The 27,791-nt window shown below is 42.3% G+C and overlaps 1 protein-coding gene across 1 annotated transcript in view; it reads right to left on the bottom strand.

The window, feature by feature from the left end:
• The window catches only part of LOC132826025 (ectonucleoside triphosphate diphosphohydrolase 8-like), an 88,206-nt gene that overhangs the window by 48,420 nt on the left and 11,995 nt on the right, over positions 1-27,791 (bottom strand). Inside the window, exons 2-4 of the mRNA XM_060841746.1 lie at positions 26,187-26,309; positions 18,234-18,379; positions 1,539-1,698 (exon numbers count right to left, since the gene is read on the bottom strand). Coding sequence (XP_060697729.1) covers positions 1,539-1,698; positions 18,234-18,379; positions 26,187-26,309 — 429 coding nt within the window. The remainder of the gene's footprint in view (positions 1-1,538; positions 1,699-18,233; positions 18,380-26,186; positions 26,310-27,791) is intronic.

The raw sequence follows: 27,791 nt of genomic DNA, 5'->3' as shown, positions 1-27,791 counted from the left end.
CCAGGGTGGAGGGATCAGTTACCAGGGGACACAGGTTCAAGATCTTGGCATGGGTGGGGGAGGAGTTTAAAAGTGAAGAGTAAGGTGGGCAGGTTTTCACACAGAGGATAGTAAGTGCTACCAGAGGAGGAGATGGAAGCAGGCACAATTGCAGCATTCAAGAAACAGCTGGAAACATGAATAAGAAGGGAATAGAGGAAGCAAAGACAGTTTTAGTATGGAAGGGCAAAATGTGGCAGCGTAGGTTTGGAGGGCTGAAGGACCTGTTCCTGTGTTGTATTGTTCCTTGTTCTGTATAAAGTGTTGGTTAGACCACGGATGGAGTGTTGTGTGAAGTTCTGGTATCCATATTATAAGAAGGGTGTGACAGTGCCGAGAAGATTTACCACGAGGTTGTGTGGGCTGGGGAGTTTTAACGATGAAGAAGGAGTGTGTATACTGGTGTTTATTTCCTTAGAGTAGAGGGAAATGAGGGAGAGGCATGATTGACATGTGAAAATTTATGAGGTGCACAAATAGGCCAGATAAGACTGACCTTTTTCTCTGTTTTGGAGGAATCAATGACCCAGGGCATAATTTTAATGTCTGGGAGGAGGGTTAGAGGTGATGTGATGAAAATTTGTTTTCAACAAAAGCATGGTGGGCATCTGGTAAGAGTGGGAAAGATAGACATTTAAAAAGTATTCAGATTTGAATTTTCAATCCCAAGTCATACAAGGCTATGAGCCAAACAATGGAAGATGGGGTTAGAAAAGTTAGGCGGTTGTTTTTTGAACATAGAACATAGAAAAATACAGCACAGAACAAGACCTTCGGCTCACGATGTTGTGCCGAGGATTAATCCTAATGTAAAATAAAATAACCTAACCTACGCACCCTTCAATTCACTGCTGTCCATGTGCATGTCCAACAGTCTCTTAAATGTCCCTAATGATTCTGCTTCCACCACCACTGCTGGCAATGCATTCTATGCATTCACAACTGTCTGCATAAAGAACCTACATCTGATGTCCCTCTATACCTTTCTCCTCATATCTTAAAACTATGGCCCCTTGTGCCAGTGAATCCTGCCCTGGGGACAAGTGTCTGGTTAAGGCTAACAGGTCATAAGGTCTTTTTCTATGCTGTCGAGCTCTGTGTCTCAGTTAGTCCTGCTCTATGTGCACATCAGATATATCTATCTCATGTAAGAGGCAGCGATGGCTTAAAGGCATTATCGCTGGACTTTTAATGTTCTAGGGAGCTGGATTTGCATCTCACCATCTCCAGCAGATGGTGGAATTTGAATTCAATAAATATCTGGAATTAAGAATCTAGTAATGACCATGAATCCATTGTCGATTGTTGGGAAAACCCCATCTGACTCACTAATGTCCTTTGGGAAGGAAGCTGACATTCTTACTCGGTCTGGTCTCCATGTGACTCCAGATCCACAACAATGTGGTTGACTCTTAACTGCCCTCTGGACAATAATGCTGGTCTAGCCAGTGGTGCTCTCATCCTGTGAATCAATAAAAACAAAGTTTCCAGTTTCCCACCTGGAGAAAGGATTTCAGAAGATAGTTCACAGAGGTCCATCCAAAGGCTCCCTCCTGTGCTCCTGTGAGAATCACAGCCTTGCAAAAATGAAATGGGTAGGATTGAATAGTTTTCTGAACTACATCAAGAATTATCCGGGACTGTGACTGGTTTTGCAATCTGTGTAACAAGACCAAATAAGATTATTAAATTATGCTCACCTCGTTTGATAGAAATCAAAAATTTCTCACTATTTCATATTCTCCTAGATATTGAGGCTGTGTTGCAGAGAACATGCTAAGATTGTGACCACAGAATTTATATCCCAGTGCTAGGATGAGATCCTGTGTTTTTGGATATGGATGACATTCTCTGCCTATGGAGCCAATAGCCCAGACCTATGTTCATAGCCTATAACCCATTATGCCAGATTCAGCAAAGACACATACATTTGTGAATAATTTGGTTATGAATCAGGATTATAGCCTGTGCCTATGAAATCTGTAGCCCAGAACCAGGATTATAGTGTGTACCTGTAGAACCTAAGGAATGAACTGCCAGAGGAAATGGTGGATGTGGGTACAGTTACAAAGTTTGAAGGACATTTGGATAAGTACATGAATAAGAAGGTTTGAAGGGATATGAGCCAAACACAGACAGATGAGATTAGTTTAGTTTGGGAACATGAGTCAGCATAAACTATCTGGATGAAAGAGTTTGTTTTCATGCTGTATGACCCTATGACTCTAAAACCAGTATTGCAGGAGAAGGATTATCATTGGCGCTAATGGAAACTACAGCCAATGACCAGACTGATAGCCTGCGATTATGAAACCTATAACCCAGGACCAGGATTGTAGCCTGTAGACCTGGACTAGGACCAGGGATATAGCCTTTGCAAATGGAACGTTTACCCCAAAACCAGGATTACAGCCTGTTCCTATGGCAACTAACCCTGGACCAGGATCCTAGCCTATGCCAATACAGCCTTTATCCCAGGACCAGCATTTTACCTGTGCAGGTGGAACTTGATGCTCAGTACTAAAATGATAGTCTGTACAATAGGAACCTGTATCAGGTCCAGAATCATAGCTATTACTTCAGTGCAATCATGGGACTTGGGAATCACTGATTGGACCAGAATTTACAGGCTGTTCCTATGTGCCCTTGAAAAGGTGGTGGTGAGATGTCCCTTGAATATATGCTATTGGATCCTGATGATGATTATCATGGTCCTGCAATACTGGTCTGACCAGCTTGATTAAATTTTTTGAAGAGATATCTAGATGAGCATAATATATCTACAGAGGAAGAAATCCTCACAATATCTGAGGTATTCAGACATGCACTTGTGATGCCACAGCTATGGACCAAATACTATGTTATGAAGTTGAAGGTGTGTACTTACTTTTAAAAGAGAGAATTCTGTCTGAACTGAAAACTTACAAGCACCTGTGTGTATGATTAGATGGTAGTCCCAGAGTGTGGTGGAAAATATAAAAATGTAACGTTTGGCTGTGAAATGGATGCCCGAGTTTTGGTTGCTGTTTTGACAACAATTCGAATTAAATCAGTTTAAATTATGCTCTGGGATAGTAAAACCCAATCGAGTTTGAATTTTTTGGTTTGCCAATATTGAACCAATTGCACAATCTGATGTTGAGGTTGTAAGAATGCAGACATTTTGAAAATATGTCAGAGAGCAACTGCCTTAGAGAAAGACAGCAAACCGCCAAAATAGCATCTTTCTGTCAAAGAAATTAGAAAACACTCTGTATCAAAGGTTCCTTTTCATGCGAAACATGCTCGCAGTAAAAAGAAGGAAGGTGACCCGGGAGATCAGCAGCCAGAAGAGTGAAGACACAGAAGAAGACAGAGGTAGTGGTTTTGAAATTAAGTTGATGTAATTTTAAGAAATGTCTTATTACAACAGCATATTGTTGTAGAGTTGGAGAGAGATAGTAAGCAGTTAACAGAAAGGTGGCTTAGATTTGTGAATAGTTTTTATTTTATGTTCACTTTTAGCGTTAGAAAATAAATTGATGTTATTTTCTTTAAAGAGTGGAATTTGGGAGTTCTCTGTCACTCATATTTTAATAGATTATGAGGCTAGGCATTTGATCTGATTAACATAGGAATCTAGGGGTTCATGTCCAAGATTTGGACAGGTTTAGACAAATCCAGCCTGAGCTTTGGCCAGATTTGGAAAGATTTGAACAGATTTGGGGTACAAAAGATCCCAGCAAATTTAAACACTTGGTGATTAGAGTCCTAGATCTTTAAGTAAAACTGATTAAGAAAATTTGTTTACTTTTGGTTACTTGTGGTTGGTTAAATTAAAAGTGAGGGAAATGGCTCTTAGGATTGCTAAAAAGGTTCAAGAGTTTGAAGATGCTTCCCAAATTTGCAAAAAAGTTTAGAAAGAGAGAAGTATATACCTTAACAATTAGCAAATAGGTTAGAATTGAGTTTAACCAGAGACAAAAGGAAAGCTGAAATCGTAATGGAGTTGGTCAAGTAATTAGATTTGTCAGAGAAACAGACATGTACAGTCGCATTAGAAAAACTTAAATTACAATTGAGGCAAATTGAGTTAGAAGATAACGCAAGGGAAAGAGAGTGAGGAGAAAGTGAGAGAGGAAAAAGGGAGAAAAGGTTCTTAGGTACGCAAATCGAAAGAGGAAGAAGAAAGAGAAGAAAGAGAAAGGGAGGGAGAATTGAAACTTCCGAAGTTGCACATTAGTCAGGAAAGTCAAATTAACAGGATGGAGATGAAGGGACGTATACAAATATGTTAAATCACTGCCACATTTTGATGAGAAAGATGTCAAAGTCTTCTTTATTTCATCTGAAAAATTGGCCGAGCTGGTGAGGTATTTAAAGTGCTGTCAGATGAGGGGTCCAGAAATTATGCAGATGTAGGAAAGGTTATTTTGAGTGTCAATGCATTGGTACCAGAAGCTTATAGACAATGGTTCATAAAGGAACCAGGTCAGATGTATGTTAAGTAATTTTAATAGATGGATGTGGGCCTTAAAAATAGATAAGGTATATGGGATTCTCAGAGAGATTATTCTGCTGGAGGACTTTAAAAACGGTCACGGTGCTGATTATTGAAGAAATGGACTGTGGGAAATGATGTGGTGAAAGAGGCTAAGCCAGTGGCATTAGGGGAAATAGTACAGGAAACCCCGAGAAAAGTTGAGGAGCTGCAGGAGAATGCAGAGCCTAGGCAGGGGCTGGGTATGGAGGTAATGCCTGATTTCTATAAAGACTTTACCTCTGTGGGTAAAGTTTACTCAGGAAGAACAGGGGAGAAGGGAAAGAAGTTATAATTTTGAGAGATATGGAAACTAATCAGTTTCTAATAGTAAGAGATGAAAGTATTTGCATTCTCTCTGACATGTTACCTGAGGGAGATGTAATTTGTGAAGTGGATGGACAGAAATTTAATGTTTCCCTGTGTAAGATCAGATTTGAGATCCAACTCAAGACTGGGGATGTAACAGTGGGAATGATTGACAGAATGTCAGTTCCAAGAATACAGTTTGTTCTTGGGAATGATTTAGCAGGATCAAAAGTGGGAGTGACACCATTGTTGTGGAGAAGCCAAAGGAAGACAGGGAACTGAGTAGTTAAAAGAAAAAAAAATGTCCTGGATTTTTCCAGACTGTGTAGTAACAGGATCCTTCTGTCATGAGTCACACCAGAAGCAAAAATTAAAGAGAAAGACAAAGGAGTTGAAGTTCAGTTAGCAGGCACCCTGTTTGATGTAATGGTGCAGGAAAAACCTGACCAGGCAGGCAGAGGTGTTTAGTCCTGAAAGGCTAATGGACTTACAATAGAAAAACGAGACAGTAAAAGATACATATAGATGCATACTCAGAAAAGGAGTCAGACCTTTATCATCTTAAGATAGAATCCTAAGATGAAAATGGAGCCAACGGCAGGTTAGTACAGAGGAGAAATGGGCAGAAGTGCACCAGATTGTGTTGCTGGTAGCATATGGACAGGAAGTATTACGGGGAGCACATGAATTACCAGTAGAAGGTCACCAAGGTGTGAGGAAGACTCCGGCTAAGGTACAAAAGCACTTCCATTGGCCCAGAATTTTGCCATACATGTCATACATGCTAACTGGTAGGTAAGCCACAGGCAGTAATAAAACCAGCACCTTTGCTACTAATTCCCGTATTCAAAGAACTTTTCACGCGGGTCATAATTGATTGTGTAGATCCTCTCCCTAAAACTAAAAGTGGGAACCAGTATTTTCTAACCATAATGGATGTGTCTTATCAGGTTTTAAAAGCAATTCCATTATGAAATATTAAGGCAAGAAGGGTGGTAGAGGCATTAGTAGCTTTCTTTACCTGGAATGGGCTACCTAGAGAGATTCTGCCAGACTGAGGGTATAATTTTACAGTGAGGCTGATTAAGGAAGTCATGGATAGCTTAGGCATGCAGCACTTTAAATCAACCAGGGAGCTCTGGAAAGGTGGCATCAGACCCTGAAGACCAAGTTAAGAGCGTACTGTCAGAATTATCCCATTTATATTGTTTACCATTAGAGATGCCCCAAATGAATCTACTCAGTTTACCCCCTTTGAGTTAAGATTTGGACATGAAGTAAGAGAACTTTTCAAAATAATGAAAGAAATGGAGGTCTCACAGTTGGACTGTATATCTGAGGTGGGGGAAAGATTAAATCAGACAGGTGAGTTGGAAATCAGCACTTGAGGAGGACCCAGCATAGAATGAAGCAGGTAGCAGATTAAAAAAACTCTAAAGTTTGGACATTTTCCCATGGGGTTAATGTATTAGTACTGTTACCAGTGATAGGAGATCCCTTCAAAGCCATGTTTAGTGGTCCTTATCAAATTGAGAAAAAGTTGAGTCAGATAAACTATCTGTTAAAGATGCTGCATAGAAAAAGACAATCAGCTATATCATATGAATATGTTGAAACCTTATATAGAGACAGGGAACTGGAGAAACAGGTATTAGTTACTGTCCCACTGAGTGATGAATAAAATCCAGGTGTCATGGATTTTGATGTGCCTCGAAATACAATAAAGAACGAGGAAGTCCTTGAAGAGTGGGATAGGTTAGTGAGTTAGCTGCCTCAGCAGCAAAGAACTGAGTTGAAAGGTTTGTTGCAGCAGTATGAGGGCATATGGTGACATGAGGTGGAAGCAGAGAATATTGTTCCAATAAAACAACACCCCTACAGGCTTAATCCTCACAAAGCCACACAGGTCCAGTAGGAAGTGAATGTGATGCTCAATAAAGATATCAAACTGAGTCAGAGTTAGCGGAGTTCGTCAATTGGATTAGTTCCCAAACCTGATGGGACTCAATGATTTTTGTGGACAATCGCAAGTTCAATGCCAGAACAAAATTGAGCTCTTATCCAATACCAAGATTGGAGGACTGTATAGAGAAAGTTGGTCAATCCGCTTACATCATAAAGTTGGAGTTATTGTGTAGTTATTGGCAGGTACAATTATCAGAGAAAGCGAAAGAAGTTTCTGGATTTGTAACCTTAAAAGGCCAAATCAATTCAAAGTGATCCCCCCCCCCCCCCCCCCCCACCACCACCAAACTTTGGAATGAAGAATGCACCAGTCACATTTCAAAGACTCATGAACGGGGTTTTGGCCAGATTAACAAGTTGGGCAGTTTATTGGGATAATGTAGTGATCTGGAGTAAGTCATGGAAAGATCACATGGTACAGTTGGCAGACCTCTTTGATGTTATGCCAACCCTTATCCTACTCTAAGATCAAACGAGCTGACATACCCTTCAATTTACCATGTGCCAGTCCAGGAGTTGCTTAAATGTTCCTGATGTATCTAACTCTACTACCACTACTGGCAATGTATTCCACCAATGTCTGTGTAAAGAACCAACCTCTGACATCTCCCCTAAACCTTCCTCCAATCACTTAAATCCCTTTATGATAGCCATTTCAGTCCTGGTAAAAAGTCTCTGACTATTTTCTCTATCTATGTCTCATCATCTTGTATACCTCTATCAAGTCGCCTCTCATCCTTCTTTGCTCCAATGAGAAAAGTCCAAGCTCTCTCAACCTTTCTTCTTAAGACAGGCCCTCCAGTCGAGGCAGCATCCTGGCAAATCTCTTTTTCACCCTCTCTGAAGTTTCCACAACTTTCCTAATAATAAGGAACCAGAACTGAACACAATATTCCAAGTGTATTCTCACAAGGGCTCTATAGAGCTGCAGCATAACCTTGCAGTTCTTAAACTCAATCCCCCTGCTAACGAAAGCCTTCACACCATGTACCTTCTTTACAACCCTGTCAACGTGGGTGGCAACTCTGAGGGCTCCGTGGACATGAACTCCCAAGATCCCTCTGTTCCTCCACACTGCCAAGAATCCTGCCATTAATCCTGTAATCTGCATTCAAAATCAAACTTCCAAAATGAATCGCTTCACACTTTTCCAGGTTGAACTCCATTTGCCACTTACCAGCCCAGCTCTGCATCCTGTCAATGTACCATTGCAACCTACAACAGCCCTCCACACTATCCATCACTTGATCGATCTTCGTGTCATCAGCAAACTGACTAGCCCACCCTTCTTCTTCCTCATTTAAGTCGATTATAAAATCACAAACAGCAGAGTTCCCAGAACAAATCCTTGCGGAACACCACTGGTCACTGAGCTCCAGGCTAAATGCTTTCCATCTATTGCCACCTTCTTCTTCAATGGGCCAGCCAATTCTGTATCCAGCCAGTTAAATTTCCCTGTATCCCATGCCTCCTTACTTTCTGAATCAGCCTACCATGGGGAACCTTGTCAAACACCTTGCTAAAATCCATATACACCACATCCACTAATCTACCTTTATCAATGTGTTTTGTCACATCCTCAAAGAATTCAATAAGGTTTGTGAGGCATGACCTGCCCCTCACAAAGCCATGCTGCCTATCTCTAGTCAAGCTATGATTTTCCAAATAACATAAATCCTGTCTTTCAGAATCCTCTCTAATACTTTGCCCGCTGCAGATGTAAGACTGACTGATCTGTCTTTCCCAGGATTATCCATATTCCCTTTCTTGAACAAGGGAATAATATTTGCCACTCTCTAATCATCTAACACTACTCCAGTAAGCAGTGAGGATGCAAAAATCATCACCAAAGGCACAGCAATCTCTTCTCTTGCTTTCTGTCGTCACCCTGGGTATATCCCATCTCACTCAGGGATGTATCCTTATGTTTTTCAAAATTTTCAGCACATCGTCCTTCTTAACATCAATCTGTTTGAGCACATCAGTCTGTTTCATGCTGTCCTCACAAACGACAAGGTCCCTCCCATGAGTAAATTCTGAAGCAAAGTATTCATTAAGGACCTCCCCTGCCTCCTCCAACCCCAGGTACAAGTTGCCTCCACTATCCCCAATCAGCCCTACCCTCACTCTGGCCATCCTCTTGTTCCTCACATATGTGTACAATGCTGGGTTTTTCTTAATCCTAAAGATCTTTCATGCCCGATTCTAGCTCTCCTCAGTCCATTCTGCAGTTCCTTCCTGGCTACCTTGTAACCCTCTAGTGCTCTGTCTGAGCCTTGCCTCCTCGGCCTTATTCCTCTTGAAGCAAAACTGGTAACAAACTCAACGAAAACAGAATTCGTGAAGGAAGAGGTGACATTCTTGGGACATAACAAAGAACATGGAAGGTTGGCCCCAAGGAACATGAAGCCGAAGGGCATCGAGGAATTTCCACGACCATCCTCGAAGGAAAAGGTGCTTCGATTTTTAGGACTAAGCGGATTGTACTGAAAGTTTGTTCCAAACCTTGGTGGCGCGGTGGCATCGCTGACAGACTTACTAAAGAAGAACACATAATTTTGGTAGAACAAACAATGTCAGGAGGCATTTGAGAATTTAAAAGCATGATGTTAATCGCACCTCTTTTAGCTATACCATATTTTTGAAACCCTTCAAAGTTTGCAATCGATGCTAGTGATATAGGAATTGGAGCTGTACTGCTACAGGAAAATGATGATGGAATTGAATGGCCAATTAGCTAATTTTCAAAGAAACTCAACACCCGTCAGACAAAATACTCTACCATTGAAAAGAATTATTGAATTTGGTATTGAATTTAAAATTACAGCATTTTAATGTTCACGTGACAAACAATTGTTGGAGACTGATCTGTACATGAACCACAATCCTCTGACATTCTTGGAAAGAGTTAAAGACAAAAGTATGAGACTATTTTTGTTGGAGTTTTATGTTACAGGCTTTTAATTTTTAAATTGTACATTTTATGGGTCATAAATATGTGATAGCAGATGCGTTATTGCAGATTTAAAGGAAAAAAATTGTAGCTAAGATTTGACTGATTCCAATGCCATATACATGTGCAGAATTAATATGAAAAGTATCACTTAGATTAAGACATATGTATTTCATAACAATGGGATTAAGAATTAGAGAAAAAAATGAAGCTATCTTCTCATTATGATGGTTCAGTTTTTTCTTAAGGGGTGAGGTGTTATGAACTTGAAGGCAAGTACTGTACCTTTAAGAGAGAGAGAATGCTGTTCTGAAATGAGAGCTCACAAGCATCTGTGTAACTGACAAGATGGCAGTTCCAGAGTGTAATGGGAAATTTAAAATATGTAACATTTGACTGTGAAATGGATCCCTGAGTTTTGGTTGCTGTTTTGATGACAACAACTTGAATTTAACCAATCAGTTTGAATTATGCCGAAGGAAAAAAAAATCCGATCGAGTTTGAATTTATTGTTTTGCCAAAATTGAACCAATCAGATGATCCGATGTTGGGGGGAATAAGAATGCAAATATTTTGAAAATTGGTCAGAGACCAACTTCCATAGAGAGAGAGAAACTCATGGAGAGCTAATTGAGTTAAGTAGTTGTTTTTGACAAATGTGGACACGATGGGGTTGAAGTGTCTTTTTTTGATCCAATGATTTTCTATGACTAATGTAGGACTGTTGTCCTTGAAGAAAAGATTCGATATTGGTTTTCAAAACCATGAGAGATTAGACAGACTAGATAGCGTGAAGCTGTTCCTACTCATAAAAGGAACAACAATAAGATGGCATTGATTTAAAGTGACATGTAAAAGAAGCAAGGGTGATATGAGAAAAAAAGTTGTCACTCAGTGAATAGCAAGAGTGTAGAATGTACTGCCTAGAAATATGGTGGATTCAATTGAGGAATTCAAGAGGACATTGGATGATTATTTAAACAGAAATGGTATAGGGATGGAAACAGGAGATTGATGCATGGTAATGATGAAGAGATGGTGTAGGCACAATGTGCCAAAAGGCTCCCTTGTGTTCTGTAACCAATCTGTGATTCTTCTGCTCCTGGGGTGCAGGTACTGTAGGCATAGGCTATCATCCTGGTTCTGTGCCACAGGGGTTTCATAGGAACAGGATATAATCCTGGTCCTATGGCGCAGTTTCCATATTCAATCCTGAAACTGGGCTACAGGTCCCCTTGGAGTCAAAAATCAGCACCACACTTTTTGACTCTGATCTCCAGGCTACAATACCGTTTCCATTAACACAGAATAGAATCCTGGTCCTGGGCTATAGGTTTAATAGGCACAAAAGTGAGGTGGTGCATTTTGGGCATTACATGCAAGAGGAAAGTATACTGTAAATGGCTAGACCCTTAGGAGCATTAATATATAGAAGGATCTAAGGGTCTAAGTCCATAGTTCACTGAAAATGGCAATGCAAGTGGATAAGGTGATTAAAGAAGACTTATGGTGTACTTGCCTTCATCAGTTGGAAAATTGAGTATTAAAGTTGGCTAGTCACATTGCAGCTTTGGTCAGGCCATATTTTGAGTATTGTGCCCAGTTCTTGTTGCCACACTTTAGGAAGGATGTGGAGGCTTTGGAGAGGTGCAGAGGAGGTTTACCAGGAAGTTGCCTGAATTGGACTGTATGAGCTATAAGGAGAGGTTGGGCTAGCATGGATTGTTTTGCAAAAGTGTCAGAGACTGAGGGTCAACCTTATAGAAGTATATACAATTATGACAGGCATGGTTAGGGTGGATAATTGGAGTCTGTTTCCCAGGGTGAGTGGGGGCTAGTTTAAAGGAGATGTGGGAGGTAAGTTTTGTTTTGCACAGAGGGTCATAGGTGCCTGGACAGAAATGGTCGCCAAATTTAATGGCATTTACACAGATACGTGAACAGGCAGACAATAGAGGCAGATGGGATTAATTTAGAATAGCATCATGGTTGGGTGAAGGGCCTGTTCTGTTGTACTGTTTTATGTTCTCTAATCTCTGGGGCTATATGTTCTACCAGCACCAATGATAATCCTAACTCTGGAATATTGCTTCCATAGATACAGCTTAAAATCCTGATACTGGGCTATATGCTTTATAGGGACAGACTGTAATTCTGGTTTGGGTACACGGACAGTCGCTGTCCCCTTGACTCTGGAGCACAGGTTCCAAAGCACAGGCTTCTCGTGCTCGTCCTGGCGTACAGGTTCTGTAGGGGCTGAAAAAAAATGACTATTTACTCTTTGTTTCCTAAAAGTCAACAAATATCGTATCCACATTACTACAGTCTCTTTAATACAATGACTTCTGATTTTATAATTGTAGTTTAAGAAAGCTGTACCTACAATCAGGATGATAGCATGTGTCTATACAATCTGCCTTGTCTGCAATGGAACGCTGCTTTTTTGCACTGGGGTGTGACTGGAGTTTAGCGAAAGAGGAACTTAGGTGAAAAAGGAAGGAGATGGTCAGTCCTTCCAATGGATAGTACTTCTGCTCTTTCATCGAAACATAAGGTCTTGGATAATCTGGAGCATAAGTTAAAATGGTGACTTTAAGGAACCCTTACAGGTACAGAGTCCTGTCAAAGAGAAAAGTAGTGGCTGCGTAGAACAAAATTTCAAATTGTAATCCAGCCTTGATGTTGCTCAATCCGGAGGCTGAGCTCCTGAAGTCACACCAGGACATGGGCAAGAAGAATCCATACTTGTGTGAATAAAGGCAGCGAGTATCTGTACTACTATTACTGCTTATAGTTTGTAAAGTCTATATTTTTTGGTTGGTAGTTTGTAAGGGCTGTATTCTGTTTCAATGAGATCAAGGAAAGACAGGTCACAAAATAATTGATATTATTTAAGAGCCCTTTAAAGATTTAATCCACTGGGGTAAGTCCAAGACATCTCAGACCCTGGCACCTGGGAGGCAACAAACCATCCGAGAGTCTCGCCCATGTCCACAGAACCGCCTGTCTGTCCCTCTAACTATAGAGTCTCCTATAACTAGCGCTCTCGTCCTCCTCGCCTCCTCTCCCCCTTTCCGGAGAGTGGCGGGAGCTGGGCGGAGGTGTGGTCGGGGTGCAGAGCTGGTTGGGAAGGTAAGTGATTGATATTTGAGTGGAGAAGGAACCCGAGACACTACACGTGTAGTGTCTCCCACCCTCCCTCCCCCTCTAACCTAAAAAAAAAGGTAAGGTCCTTAGTGTTCTTGTTTTGGAGACTAAGTGTAGAGTTATGGCAGCACAGGATGTTTGAGGTAGGGGTGACCACCGATGTCCTGCCGACTTCATCTGCCAGAAGTGCAGCCAGCTCCAGCTCCTCATAGTCCGCGTTAGGGAACTGGAGCTGGAGTTGGATGAACTGACAATTATTCAAGAGACTGAGAGGGTGATAGATAGAAGCTACAGGGACGTAATTACGCCAGACAACAGACGTAGCTGGGTAATAGTTAGAGGTGGGAAGGGGAGGAAGCAGGCAGTGCAGGGATCCCCTGTGGGCGTTCCCCTCAACAATAAGTATACCGCTTTGGATACTGTTGGGGAGGATGGCCTAGCAGGGGTAATCTGCAGTGACCGGGTCTCTGGCACGATGTCCGGCTCTGAGGCTCAGAAGGGAAAGGGGGAGAGGAGGAGAGTGCTAGTTATAGGAGACTGTATAGTTAGAGGGACAGACAGGCGATTCTGTGGACATGGACGAGACTCTCGGATGGTTTGTTGCCTCCCGGGTGCCAGGGTCCGAGATGTCTCGGACCGAGTCTTCAGGATCCTTAAGGGGGAGGGTGTGCAGCCAGAAGTCGTGGTACACATTGGCACCAGTGACATAGGTAGGAAGAGGGGTCGGGAGGACATTCAGGAGCTCAGGGAGTTAGGCTGGAAGCTAAAAGCTAGGACGGACAGAGTCGTCATCTCTGGGTTGTTGCAGGTGCCACGTGACAGTGAGGCAAGGAATAGGGAGAGAGTGCAGTTGAACACGTGGCTGCAAGAATGGTGTAGGAGGGAGGGAAACAGATTTTGGAAAGGTGCAGAAGCCACAGGGTAGTAGTCATGGACAATTTCAACTTCCCAAATATTGATTGGAAGCTCTTTAGATCAAGTAGATTGGATGGGGCAATGTTTGTGCAGTGTGTCCAGGAAGCTTTTCTAACTCAGTATGTAGATTGTCCGACCAAAGGGGAGGCCATGTTGGATTTGGTGCTCGGTAACGAACTGGGACAAGTGATGGGCTTGTTAGTGGGTGAGCATTTTGGTGATGGTGACCACAATTCTGTGACTTTCACCTTGGTTATGGAGAGAGATAGGTGCGTGCAACAGGGTAGGTTTTACAATTGGGGGAAGGGTAAATACGATGCTGCAAGACAGGATCTGAGGAGCATAAGTTGGGAGCATAGGCTGTCAGGGAAGGATGTCATTGAAATGTGGAACTTTTTCAAGGAACAGATACGACATGTCCTTGATATGTATGTACCTGTCAGGCAGGAAAGAGATGTCATGTGAGGGAACCTTGGTTGATGAGGGAGGTTGAATGTCTAGTAAAGAGGAAGAAGGAGGCTTACATAAGGTTGAGGAAACAAGGTTCAGACAGAACGTTGGAGGGATACAGGATAGCCAGGAAGGAGCTGAAGAAAGGGATTAGGAGATCTAAGAGAGGGCATGAAAAATCTTTGACAGGTAGGATCAAGGATAACCCCAAGGCCTTTTATGCGTATGTGAGAAACATGAGAATGACGAGAACGAGGGTAGGTCCAATCAAGGACAGTGGTGCGAGACTGTGTATTGAGTCGGAAGAGATAGGAGAGGTCTTGAATGAGTACTTTTCTTCAGTATTTACAAATGAGAGGGACCGTATTATTGAAGAGGAGAGCATGAAACGGACTGGTAAGCTGGAGGAGATACTTGTTAGGAAGGAAGATGTGTTGGACATTTTGAAAAACTTGAGGATAGACAAGTCCCCCGGGCCTGACGGGATATATCCTAGGATTATGTGGGAAGCAAGAGAGGAAATTGCAGAGCCCTTGGCAATGATCTTTTCGTCTTCACTGTCAACGGGGGTGGTACCAGGGGACTGGAGAGTAGCGAATGTTGTGCCTCTGTTCAAAAAAGGGAATAGGGATAACCCCAGGAATTACAGGCCAGTTAGTCTTACTTCTGTGGTAGGCAAAGTAATGGAAAGGGTACTGAGGGATAGGATTTATGAGTATCTAAAAAGACACTGCTTGATTAGGGACAGCCAGCACGGATTTGTGAAGGGTAGGTCTTGTCTTACAAGTCTTATTGAATTCTTTGAGGAGGTGACCAAGCATGTGGATGAAGGTAGAGCAGTGGATGTAGTGTACATGGATTTTAGTAAGGCATTTGATTACGTTCCCCATAGTAGGCTTATGCATAAAGTCAGGAGGCATGGGATAGTGGGAAATTTGGCCAGTTGGATAGAGAATTGGCTAACCGGTCGAAGTCAGAGAGTGGTGGGTAGATGGTAAATATTCAGCCTGGAGTCCAGTTACAAGTGGAGTTCCGCAGGGATCAGTTCTGGGTACTCTGCTGGTTGTAATTTTTATTAATGACTAGGAAGAGGGAGTCGAAGGGTGCGTCAGTAAATTTGCAGATGTTACGAAGATAGGTGGAATTGTGGATAGCTGCAAAGGGACTTAGATATGATGCAAAGCTGGGCTGAGGAGTGGCAGATGGAATTCAACCCTGTCAAGTGTGAGGTTGTCCATTTTGGAAGGACAAATAGGAATGCGGAATACAGGGTTAACGGTAGGGTTCTTAGTAAGGTGGAGGAGCAGAGGGATTTTGGGATCTAGGTTCATAGCTCTTTGAAAGTTGCCACTCAGGTGGATAGAGCTTGTAAGAAGGCCTATGGTGTATTAGCGTTCATTAGCAGAGGGATTGAATTCAAGAGCTGTGAGGTGATGTTGCAGCTGTACAGGACCTTGGTAAGGCCACATTTGGAGTACTGTGTGCAGTTCTGGTCACCTCACTTTAGGAAAGATGTGGAAGCTTTGGAGAGGGTGCAGAGGATATTTACCAGGCTGTTGCCTGGAATGGAAAATAGGTCGTACGAGGATTGGTTGCAAGTGCTAGGCCTTTTCTCATTGGAACGGTGCACGATGAGGGGTGACTTGATAGAGGTTTATAAGATGATCAGGGGAATAGATAGAGTAGACAGTCAGAGACTTTTCCCCCGGGTACAACAGAGTGTTACAAGGGGACATAAATTTAAGGTGAAGGGTGGAAAGTATAGGGGGGATGTCAGGGGTGGGTTCTTTACCCAGAGTGGTGGGGACATGGAATGCGCTGCCTGTGGGAGTGGCAGAGTCAGAATCATTGGTGACCTTTAAGCAGCAATTGGATAGGTACATGGATAGGTGCTTAAGCTAGGACAAATGTTCGGCACAACATCGTGGGCCGAAGGGCCTGTTCTGTGCTGTATTGTTCTATGTTCTTTGTTCTATGGCAAAGGAGCTCGAAATCATGGTTTGGTGCCCCTGCCCTATATGGGAAGCTGGGCACATTTCCAGTGCCAGGAGCCAGCATGTGTGGAGGAAGTTCTTCCAACTGCAGCTCCTGGAAGCTTCGGTTTTGGAGCGATGGCTGGCGACACTGTGGAACATCTGCAAATCTGAGAGTATCGTGGATAACATACATAGCGAGGTAGAAATTAGTCAAGGCATAGAGTTGAATAGTAGGTGGGTATGATGGAACTGTACAAAAAGCTGGTTACGCCGGTGATATTGTGTACATTTCTGAAGTCCATATTATTGGAGGGATGTGAGCGTACTGGAGAAGGTGAAGAGGAGATTTATCAGAATGTTGCCTGGCTGCAAGAGTTTCGGTTATGAAGAGACTAAGCTTGTTTTCCTTAGAGCAGAGACAATTGAGAGGGGTCATGACTGAGATGAACAAAATTATGAGGGGCAGATAGGAAGAAATTGTTTCCCTTGATGGAGGTAGCAATAACCCGAGGATGTAAACTTAAGGTAAGAAACAGAAGAAGGTAAGAAGCTGCCTCACAGCATCAAGGACACATGTTTGCTTCTAGTCTCACGTGACTGTCCAGAGTTTGCACATTCTCCTCATGTCTGCGTGGGTTTCCTCTGGGTGTTCTGGTTCCCTGCCACAGTCCAAAGATCTGCAGTTTAGGTGGATTGGTTATGCTAAATTGTACATAGTGTTTAGGGATGTGTAAGCTAGGTGGATTAGCCAGGGTAAATTCAGGGTTACAGGCATAGGATGGGTGATGTGTCTGGGTGGGATGCTACTTGGAAGGTAGGTGCAGATGTGATTGGCCAAATGGCCTCTTTCAGCACTGCAGGCATTCTAGAACTAGGGGAGATACGAGGAAAATGTTTTTTGCCTCGACTTCTTCAGGGTGGTTTTCTAGACCCAACCAGTTTCAGCTACTTCATCCCCTCCCTGCCGCCATGATAAGGACAGAAGTGGGGATGTTTGCTGATGATTTCACAATGTTCAGCACCGTTCATGACTCCTCAGATACTGAAGCAGTTCCTGTTCAAATACAACAAAACCTCGAGAATATCCAGGTTTGGGCTGACAAGTGGCAAGTAACATTTGTGCTCCATCAATGTCAGTCAATGTCATCTCTAATCAGAAATGATCTAATCACTGCCGTTTAAATTATCATCACTGAATCCCCATATCAGTATTCTTGGAGTGGCTAAGGACCAGAAACTCACATGGTGGCTGTAAAAGCAGGTCAGACGCTGGGAATACCATGGCAGCTAGTTCACCTCCTGACTCCCCAAAGTCTGTTCACCATCTACAAGGCCCAAGACAGTAATCTGATGGAATTCTCCCCACTTGCCTGGATGGATGCAGCTCCAACAGCACTCAAAAAGCCTGACACCATCCAGGACAAAGCAGCCTACTTGATTGGCACCACATTCAATAAACATTATTCAATAACTTGCTTCACCATTGACTGAATAGCAGTGTGTACTATCCACAAGATGCACTGCAGAAATTCATAAAGGCTCCTTAGACAGCACCTTCCAAACCCATGACCGCATCACTATTAAGGATGGTTATGCCTCATCAATACATGGATGCTAAACCTACAGATGTCCAAATAATGGTGGTTAGCATCAAAATTTCATGGTCACACCTGACCTTCAAACACATTTGCACAGCATTGCATAGCAAATAGTCAACAATTCTTTCCAAACCTTTACTACAATAACACTTGAAATGTAAAATTGAAAACCCCTCAATTTACAGATCAATGTTGCAAATTTTATGTCCAGAAAGGCTGCCATACGCTACAAAACACCTTTTCCCATCACCAAATCACCAGTGGCAATTTCCACCTATTAACCAAAATCATTAAATCACCCGTGTTTCCAGTTGTTCAATTTACAGTCAACATTGTGCAGTAAACATTGGAATTTTCCTTACTCGAGTAAACGCATGCCATCGGTAGCGCCCAGAAAGATGTTGGTTTCCTGGAATTCCTTTGGTGGGATATACTTTAGCATTTTGTCTAAGCATGGCCTGAGTAACTGGCCAGCCTTTGCTGGGTCGTTGGCAAAGCTGGAAATCCCCTCTGTGAACACGTAAAATAACATTACAAACCTCTTCTAGGAGCAGTGTAACATAATGTTGCAAACAATCTATGTGAGCACAGTAACAACATTACCTAATCCCCTCAGTGAACATAGTAATATAACGTTATTAATCTACTTTGTGAACACAGTAACATAATGCTCCAGATCCCTTCTCTGAATACAGCAAACAACATTACAATTCCCCTCATTGAATGCAATAATGTAATGTTACAGATGCTCTCTGTGAACAACAGCAGTATGACATTGCAAACCCCCTCCACGGACTCCATGTCACCTTTGTGGACATAATGTAATATTCACGTAATGAACATGATGTACTGCTCCCTCTGCGAACACAGTAACATAACATTACAAATCCCATCTGAGAACATGGTAATGTAATGTTACAGAAATCCTCTGTGAGCACAGTAATATTATGTTATAACTCCCCTCTACGACCATTTCAATTCCCCTTTGTGAGTGCGGTAATGGAAAATTATGATGTTCCCATGTGAATGCAAGTGACATTTACAGGACACATGTCATCAGTGCAAAAGGACTGACACCAGATGCAAAGTTGTCAGATATTGAACTGAATTCCAATGAGGAATCATAACAGTTACCTCTCCACCTGCAAAACGGGCAACCATGGAAGTCAGGACTCTGGCAGCGAAACATGTACCCAGAACCATCATAGAATCATACAGTATAGAAGGGCCATCTGGCCCATCAAACCAGTACGACCAAAACTGCTACTATCTCCACCAGTCCCAATTTTCTGCACTAGACCTATAGCTTTGAATGGTATGACATTTTGAATGCTCATCCAAGTACTTTTTAGGGTTGTGAGGTTTCCTGCCTCAACTAACCTCCCAGGCAGGGTACTCCAGACTCCACCATCTTCTGAGGGATAAAGTGTTTCCTCAAATCCTCTTTAAACTTCCTGCCTTTCACTTTAAAATTTTGTCCCCCTTTGACTAAGGGAAATAGCTGCTTTCTATTCACCTAAACAACCTTCTATCACCACCCTCCATCTCCTGTCACTAAGCCAATTTTTGGTCCAACTTGCTGAGTTACCTTGGATCCCAAGTGCTTTTACCTTCTTTATGCATCTCCCATGTGAGACTTTGTCAAAGTTCTTGCTGAAATCCATATTAACTATATCAACTACACTACCTTCATCCAAATGCTTGATCACCTGCTTGACAAATTTCACCAGATTCTTTTAGGCATGACCTCCCTGTGACAAAGCAATGCTGATTATCCCTGATCAAATCTCTCCTCTCTAAATAGAGATTAATGTTCTCCTTCACTATTTTCTCCAATGTTTTCCTTACCGCTGATGTTAGATTCATTGTCCTATCATTCCCTGATCTATCTTTACCACTCTTCTTGTGAAATTAAACTATATCAGCTGTCTTCCAGTTCTCTGCCACCTCCTCTGTTTTTAAAAAAATGGGTCAGTCATTTAATCCCTGATCTCCCATAGCTTTCAACTCATCTGGAGCTGCGGATTTTTCCACTTTCAACTCCACTAAAATACTCTGTTATCTCCTTGATTCTTAGATCAATCTGCTCAAAAATGTTACAATCCACTTTCTTGAATTCTGTGCTCACATCTTCCTTCTCCTGAGTAAAGACAGATTTGAAGTACTCATTCAACACTCTCCCATTATCCTCCAGCTTCACACACAGATTGCTCACTAGGTCCCTAATGGGCCCTGCTCTTTCACTGGTTATTCTCTTCCCTTGATAGACTTGTCGAATGTCTTGGGATTCTTCCTAATGTTGACCCCCACCCCGTATTTTCTCATGCCTCATTTATTATCCTAATTGCTTTCTTGTGTTTACCCATATACTTCTTTTGGGCCTTTATTGTTTTGCTCCCTTTATACCTGTTAAATGTATCTCTCTTCATTTTTAGCCAGTCCTCAAAATTCCTAGACATCCAGGATTTTCTGGGCATGTGTTCAGTCCAAATGGAATATACGAACATGGGCCTGTATTCCCCTTAATACCTTTTGAAATATCTTCACCATTCTGCAGTAGATTTACCCTTGAATAGCTGTTCCCAGTCTTTTTTGGTCAGATCCTGTCTTGTTTTAATATAATCTACCCTAACCCAACTCATTCCCCAACACCAACCCAAAACTAAAATCCAAAACCCTTTTTTGCAGCCTTTTATGTGAAGTGGTGGCTCAGTGGTTAGCATTGCTGCCTCACAGCGCCAAGGACCTGGGTTCAATTCCCGCCTTGGGCAACTGTACTCCCCATGTCTGCGTGGGTTTCCTCCAAGTGCTCTGGTTTCCTCCCACAGTCCAAAAATGTGCAGGTCAGGTGAATTGGCCATGCTAAATTGCCCATAGTGTTCGGTGGATTTGTCAGGGGTAAATGTAGGGGAATGGGACTGGGTGGGTTGTTCTTCGGAGGGTCAGTGTGGACTTGTTGGGCCAAAGGGCCTGTTTCCACACTGTAGGGAATCTAATTTTTCCTCTGAAAGAGGAAAGCAGCCAGATTGGGATTACTTGTGAGGGTCTCACAGTGCAGGATGGTTTCCAGGGTAGCAGAAGCATGGGGTTTTGTCAGATCCAGGGACGGGCAAACACGTTTTACTCATTGCTCCATTCTTTTCTTTTACTAGTTGCTATGGGGGCTCATGGATGGGCAAAAAATGTTGGCCTGTTCGGTGACATACACATCATGTGAGAAAAGATCCTCTTGTTCCTCGTTGGTCTTGTGGGGAACCAATACAACATGTCCAAGCTACATATATAGAGTGCAACAGAGAGGACACTGTTTAAAGTCATAGAAATGTAGAGCACGGAAACGGATCCTTCGGTCTAACTCATCCATGCCGACCGACTGTCCCTGAAGGGCCTGTTTCCATACTGTAGGGAATCTAGTCTAATTTAATCTAGTCCTATTTGCAAGTACTTGGCCCATCTCCCTCTAAACCCTTCCTATTAATGTACCCATCCACATCCCTTTTAAATGTTGCAATTGTACCAGTCTCCACCACTTCCTCTGGCAGCTCATTCTGGAGATACACCACATTTTCCATGAAAACAATTGTCCCTTAAGTCCCTTTTAAATCTTTTCCTTCTCACCCTAAGCCCTCTAGGTCTGGACTCCCCTAACCTAGGGAAAAGACCATGTCTAGTTACCCTTCTGTAAGGTCAAAAACCTAAATCTTTTCAATGTCAACTCAAATGAAGATATGGATAGATAACCATAGATCTAGAAAATCCTATGCATCAAAATTTAAAGTAAATATTGTTAGTAAATTCTAAGGTACCAGAGATCACGGTGTGTGTCTGTGCCAGTGCATAGATTATCTACTTGGCACAATTATGGGGAATATTTGCCATCTTTCTCAATAGGTGACAAAATTAACAACATAGCTCTTTATAACAGCATAACACAACACAGCAACATGAACAAAGAGCACTTGAAAATATTACATGTAACATTTAGCTTTTATGTTCAGTGTGTGTGGACAGTTGTATATATTTCACACCAGGCAACATAACTTGCATTTATATCAATAAATGCAATAAAGTAATACAATAAAGTATCTCATGGCACTCCAGGGAGGTAGTATCAGACAAAATGTGGCACTGGACCACAGAAGAAGATATTACAACCAAACACTCAGTCAAAGAGTAGGTTTTGAAAGAGTGCCTTACAGCAGAGGAAGGGAAGTAGAGAACCAGATGGATTTAGGGACAGAATTTCATGTCTTGGAGTCAAGGCAGCTGAAGTCACAGCAACTAATGGTGATGGGATTAAACTCTGTATACACAACAGGTCAGAATGAGAGGAGAACAGGTACCTCAATGGATGGAGGGCTGGAAAAGATTACAGAACCATTCATGAAAATTACAGAGGACGGATGTGCCTCTGGAGGGACTTAAAATCAAGATGAGAATTTTCAACTTGAGAGAATGGATCTCGGCCAATAAGCATAGAGGTGATGAAACTTAATGTGGATAAGGACATCATTTTGACCTCAAGTCAGGACCAACATATTCCAACAAAGATGGGACCATTTATCATTGAATCCCTGTGGTGTGGAAGCAGATAATTCTGCCCATAAAATCCAACATCTGAAAAACATCTGACCTAGGCACACCTCTGTACCCCGTACTTGGGTTTCCCATGGCTAATCCATGTAGCCTGCACATCTTTGGATGTTGGAATAAACCCGAATACTCAGAGGGAACCAATGCAGATACAGGGAGCATGTGCAAACTCCACACAGACGGTCACCTGAGGGTGGAATCAAATCTGGGTTCCTGGCACAGTGAGGCAGCAGTACTAACCACTAAGCCACCCACTATGGCTAAGAAGAAAAAGACAGCATTGGACTAAAAGATGAAGGCTTACAGCAGATGCCAAGGGCTCAAAACAGCAGAGGACCCAGAGCAATATAGAGTGTGCAAAGGGGCATTTAATAAAGAGATTATTAGAACTAAAAGGAGCCATGAATGGGTATTGGCAGTTAAGAATAAAGAACAATTCTTGGTTATGTACAGGATAACAAAGGAAAGAGTAGGGCCCATTATGGACCACAGTGGCAATGTGTGTGTGCAGTCAAAAGATGTAGTGAGGGGTCTAAATGAACACTTTGCCTCAGTTTTCACTATTGAGAGGGACAATATAGGTATAAAACTCAGGAGGTCTGTGATACAATGAAATAAATTAGCACAGACAGAGAGGGGGTTCTGAGTGGTATGGCAGTCTTAAAAGTAGATAAATTTCCACATGAAATGTATCCCAAGCTGTTAAGAGAGGCAAGGGAGGAAATGGCTGCACTTGCAAACATTTTCAATTCCTCTCTGGCCACAAGACTGCCAGAGAACTGGAGGACAGCCAATGTGGTACCATTATTCAAGAAGGGAGAAAGGGATAAACCAGGGGACTGCAGGTAAGTCTCTCTAATCATGGTGGTAGGGAAATTGTTGGAACAAATTCTAAGGAACAGAATTAATCTGTATTTGGAGAAGCAGGGATTAATTAAAAATAGGCAGCATGGTTTATTAAGGGGAAGTCACATCTGACCAGCTTGACTTAACTTTTCATGAGCAGTAAGGTGGCTCAATGCTGCCTCACAGTGCCAGGGATCTGGGTTCAATTCCACCCTCAGGCAACTCTCTGTGTGGAGTTTGTACATTCTCCTTGTGTCTGTGTGGGTTTCCTCTGGGTGCTCTGATTTCCTCCCACAATCCAAAGTTGTGCAGGTTGAGTGAATTAGCCATACTAAATTGCCAATAGTGTTCAGGGATGTGTAGACTCAACTCAGGGGAACTGTAGAGTAATGGGGTAGGGGAATGGGTTTGGGTGGGATACTCTTTGGAGGGTCAGTGTGGATTTATTGGGGTGAAATGCCTGTTTCCACACTGTAGGATTCTATTCTGTTCTTTTCAAAGAGGTGACTGAAGTAACTCCACAGACACCAGTATCCCACCACCAAGTCCCCTTTTATTTCCATGTGGAGAATCTTTGACACTGATTCAGCTTTCTCAGAGCCAACTCTCAGATTGAACAGAATGTCTGACACTGCTGTTTACATCTATCAGCCAGTGCTCTCTGATTGGACCAGATTAATTGACCAGGATTTTCCTGGGTGTAGAATGTTTGAGTTATAAAGAAGGGCTGGATAGACTGGGACATTTTCACTGGAGCATTGGAGATTGAGAGCTGACCTCCGAGGAGTTTATAAAATAATAGATAGAGTTAATGGTAGTTGTCCTTTCCCTAGGAGGCACATGGCAAGAGAAGGGGGTGTATTTTTAAGGTGAAAAGAGAGAGATTTAAAAAATACATGAGGGGCAAATGTTTTATATGGAGGGTGATTTTCATGTGGAATAAAATTTCTGAGGAAGTGGTAGATGTGGGTACAATTACTACATTTAAAACACAGTTGGATAAGCACATGAATTAGAAAGGTTTAGGGAGATATTGGCCAGGAGCAAGCATGTGGGACTAGTTCAGTTTGGAATTATGGTTGGCATAGACTGGTTGGACTGATGGATCTGCTTCTGTGCTATATGACTCTATGACTATGATGACAGTGACAAGGTGTGCAGATGAGGACAAAGTTTTTGATATAATCTACTTGGCCTTTAGCAAATTCTTGGATAAGGATCTTCAAGGAAATCTGGCAAATTGTACTCATGATTGTATCCACTGGAAGTTTGTATCCAGTACAGGTTCCATAATGATCAGTATTGGTATCCTGTTGTTTGTGGTCTATATAAATAATTTAGACCTTAATATAGCAGGGTTGATCAGTAGGTTTGCAGATGACACAAAAAATGGTGGTATTGTAAAAACAAATTAGCCTAAGGAAGAATATAGATGAGCTGGTCAGATGGGCTAATCAGAAGCAAATGGAATTCAAGACAGATAGATGTGAAGTTACACACTTGAATAGGATAAACAAGATAAGGGAATACATAATATACTGTAGGACTCTGGGAAACGCTGAGGATCAGATCTTGGTCTATATGTACACCGGTCCCTTAAAGTATCAAGGCAGGTGGAGAAAGTGATTAAGAAGAAATAAAATATACTAGCCTTTAGAGTTTAAGAGCAAGAAATTCTTGGTGAAACTGCATATATTGTTGGTTATGCCACAGCTAGAGTGTTTCGTGCCCTTCAGGAATCCACATACTAGGGCGACTGATAGCAATGGAGAAGATGCAGAGGGGATTTACCAGGATATTGCTTGGACTGGAGAATTTCAGTTATGAAGAGAAATTGGATAGACTGCAGTTGGTTTCTTCAGGGCAGAGGAGATTGAAAAGAGACATGATTGAGATTATAAAATTATGAGTAGTATGGATAAGGTAGAGAGGAAGAAACCCTACGTCTTGAAAGCCACTCCCTTGCCTTTACCTTTGAGCACCTGCCAACCAGTAACCCCATCTCTGTGACCCCCATCTCTACATTTACTTGCCTGTGTCCAGCAGCAATTTCTGATGAAGTCCAGCAGGTACAACTCCTGTTGCTATTTTAAATAATGGATAACTACTGACATCTGATGGTGTCCTAAATCCCGAGGAACTGCCAACATTGGCTTGATAGGAACCTGATCAACATTTAATGTGATGCCTCCCCCAAGGAAGTGATACAAATCCCTTTCTGATTTTGTCATCAATAGCCAGAGGGTGAGACCTTGATCACTCAATATTTACTTGGAGAAAATTTCTCTTCTTGTCATACTGACTTGAGGCAAAGAGTACCCAAAGAGAACCATTAACAAGATTAGCTAACATGGAGACCAGAAAGAGGAGTTGGGTGATCGATTCATGGAAATAGGGTCAAAGGAGCATGAGGCCCTGTTGCTTGTATGAGTTTAGAGAGACATGAGAGGAGTTTGGAGTGATACTAGAGAAAGGTACAATGTTCAGGATGTGAACAGGGGGGCATTTGAGGGAGTATGGATAAACCAGTCCACTATGAGGCAAGGGTGGATTGGTTTGTCTCAGTCTAGGTGGCAGAGAAATTTCACTAGCTGCTCACCTTTATTGTTGGAGGCAAGGGTAGAGGGGATGGGGTTGACACTGGAGAAAAGAAACATTTATCTTTACATCCCAGTTTGATTCTGGAATGATGAGCAGTTTTAATAGCCAGGAGCATCAGTGTGGACCAGACTCTTACATCATTTATGTAGCATTTTCACTCACATCTGTGTCTCTTGGACTTAAGAAGATAGAGCAAGGCTGTGCCATAGGAATGATTAAGGAGAAAGACAGTAAAAGTCTTAAAAGGGACAATTGATCTTTTCACAGAAAGAGACATTACCATCAACGTCACACTTGTACAGCTGACTGACGACCCCGGTTCCATTCATTGTGTTCATAGGCCAGTGGTAAAGATAAATCGAAGTATATGTCGATGCAGCATCAAGCACAATCCCAAACTGAATAAGTACAAAAAAAAATTTAATATCAGTGATTTCTTGTTAAACAAGGAGGACTTGTTGATCTTTGAATAATGCCCCTGCCTTTCAGCCAGAAGATCTCTCAGTGAGGGCGGCATGGTGTTTCAGTGGTTAGCACTGCTGCCTCACAGTGCCAGGGATCTGGGCTCGATTCCTGCCTCAGGTGACTGTTTGTGTGGAGTTTGTACATTCTCCCTGTGTCTGTGTGTGTTTCCTCCAGGTGCTCTGGTTTCCTCCCACAATCCAAAGATATGTTGGCCATATAAATTGGCCATGCTATATTACCTATACTGTTAGGTGCGCTGGTCAGGTGTAAATAGGGGAATGAGTCTGGGTGGGTTACTCTTTGTACAGTCGGTGTGGACTTGTTGGGCCAAAGGACCTGTTTACATAATGTAGGGAATCTAATCTAATCTTGGCACCAGCATTTAATGTTTAAGGAAGGTACATTCATATGAACAAAGAGCAGGAGTAGACCACTCTGTCCCCTCAATTCTGCTTTGCTACTCAGTAAGATCTTGGCTGATCAGATCACTCTCTACATTGCCAACCATCCTGACAACTTTCATCCCAGTGCCTGTACATCTGCCTCTGCATTAAAAATATTCAAAACTTTAATTCTGTCGCCTATTGAGAAATAGAGCTCTTAAAACCTTCCAAGGAAAATATTCGCCTCATCTCTGGTAACAAAAGGCAAATCAGCTGGGCCAAGTGAAGTGTCTATCCTCCAGTAAATGAGTGTCATTCTCTATCTAAAATCATGGACACACCCTCTGTCAAAAATATATCTGCAGCAAGTGTCAACCGCTGCAAAAGCTTGAGCCCGGAGCCTTGAAAATTGAGCAGCATCTGAAGTCACTATAGTGCATCCACGAAGCAGGAAACCTGGTGGATAGTACACTTAGGGAAGAGGTCACACTGCAGATTAGAAGTGTACAGAGAGGGAGTGGTTTCTACCAGGCTGTCTAAGAAAACTTGGCAAGTAGTTGAGGAATCTAGAGTTCTTGAGAAGATTTGCAGCTCGAGTTGTAAATGATAGACATGGATTTGTTCACTGAGCTGGTGTGTTTTTCTGCAAATGTTTCATTGCCTCGTTAGGTGACATCATCAGTGCATTTTTGATAAGGTATTGGTGGTCTGTGCCACATGGTATTTATATGCCTCTGTTTGTTGGTACTTCAAATTCTGGATCTGACTAGTTTCAGTTCAACTTGTCTATTGATTGAGTTCTGGTTAGAGTGCCAGGCTTCAAGGCATGTCTGTTTTGCCTATACTAGGATGGCCAGTTGAGGAATCCTCAGTGCATATCATGCTTGTTAGTTGGTATTATATTTGGTTAACCCGTTAAATTGATGGCTGGTATTCTATTTTGTTAACTTGTTAAGGTGATCTTTCCTCAAAGAAGTGCAACAAGAGGACAAGTTCCAAAGGCATCTCAGCTCTTTAGGGAATGCAGAAGAG

This window comes from Hemiscyllium ocellatum, chromosome 21 (assembly GCF_020745735.1).
Source record: "Hemiscyllium ocellatum isolate sHemOce1 chromosome 21, sHemOce1.pat.X.cur, whole genome shotgun sequence".
Classification (NCBI taxonomy): Eukaryota; Metazoa; Chordata; class Chondrichthyes; order Orectolobiformes; family Hemiscylliidae; genus Hemiscyllium; species Hemiscyllium ocellatum.
Note: the sequence above shows the minus strand (reverse complement) of the source record. Positions and strands in the feature narration are given on the sequence as shown.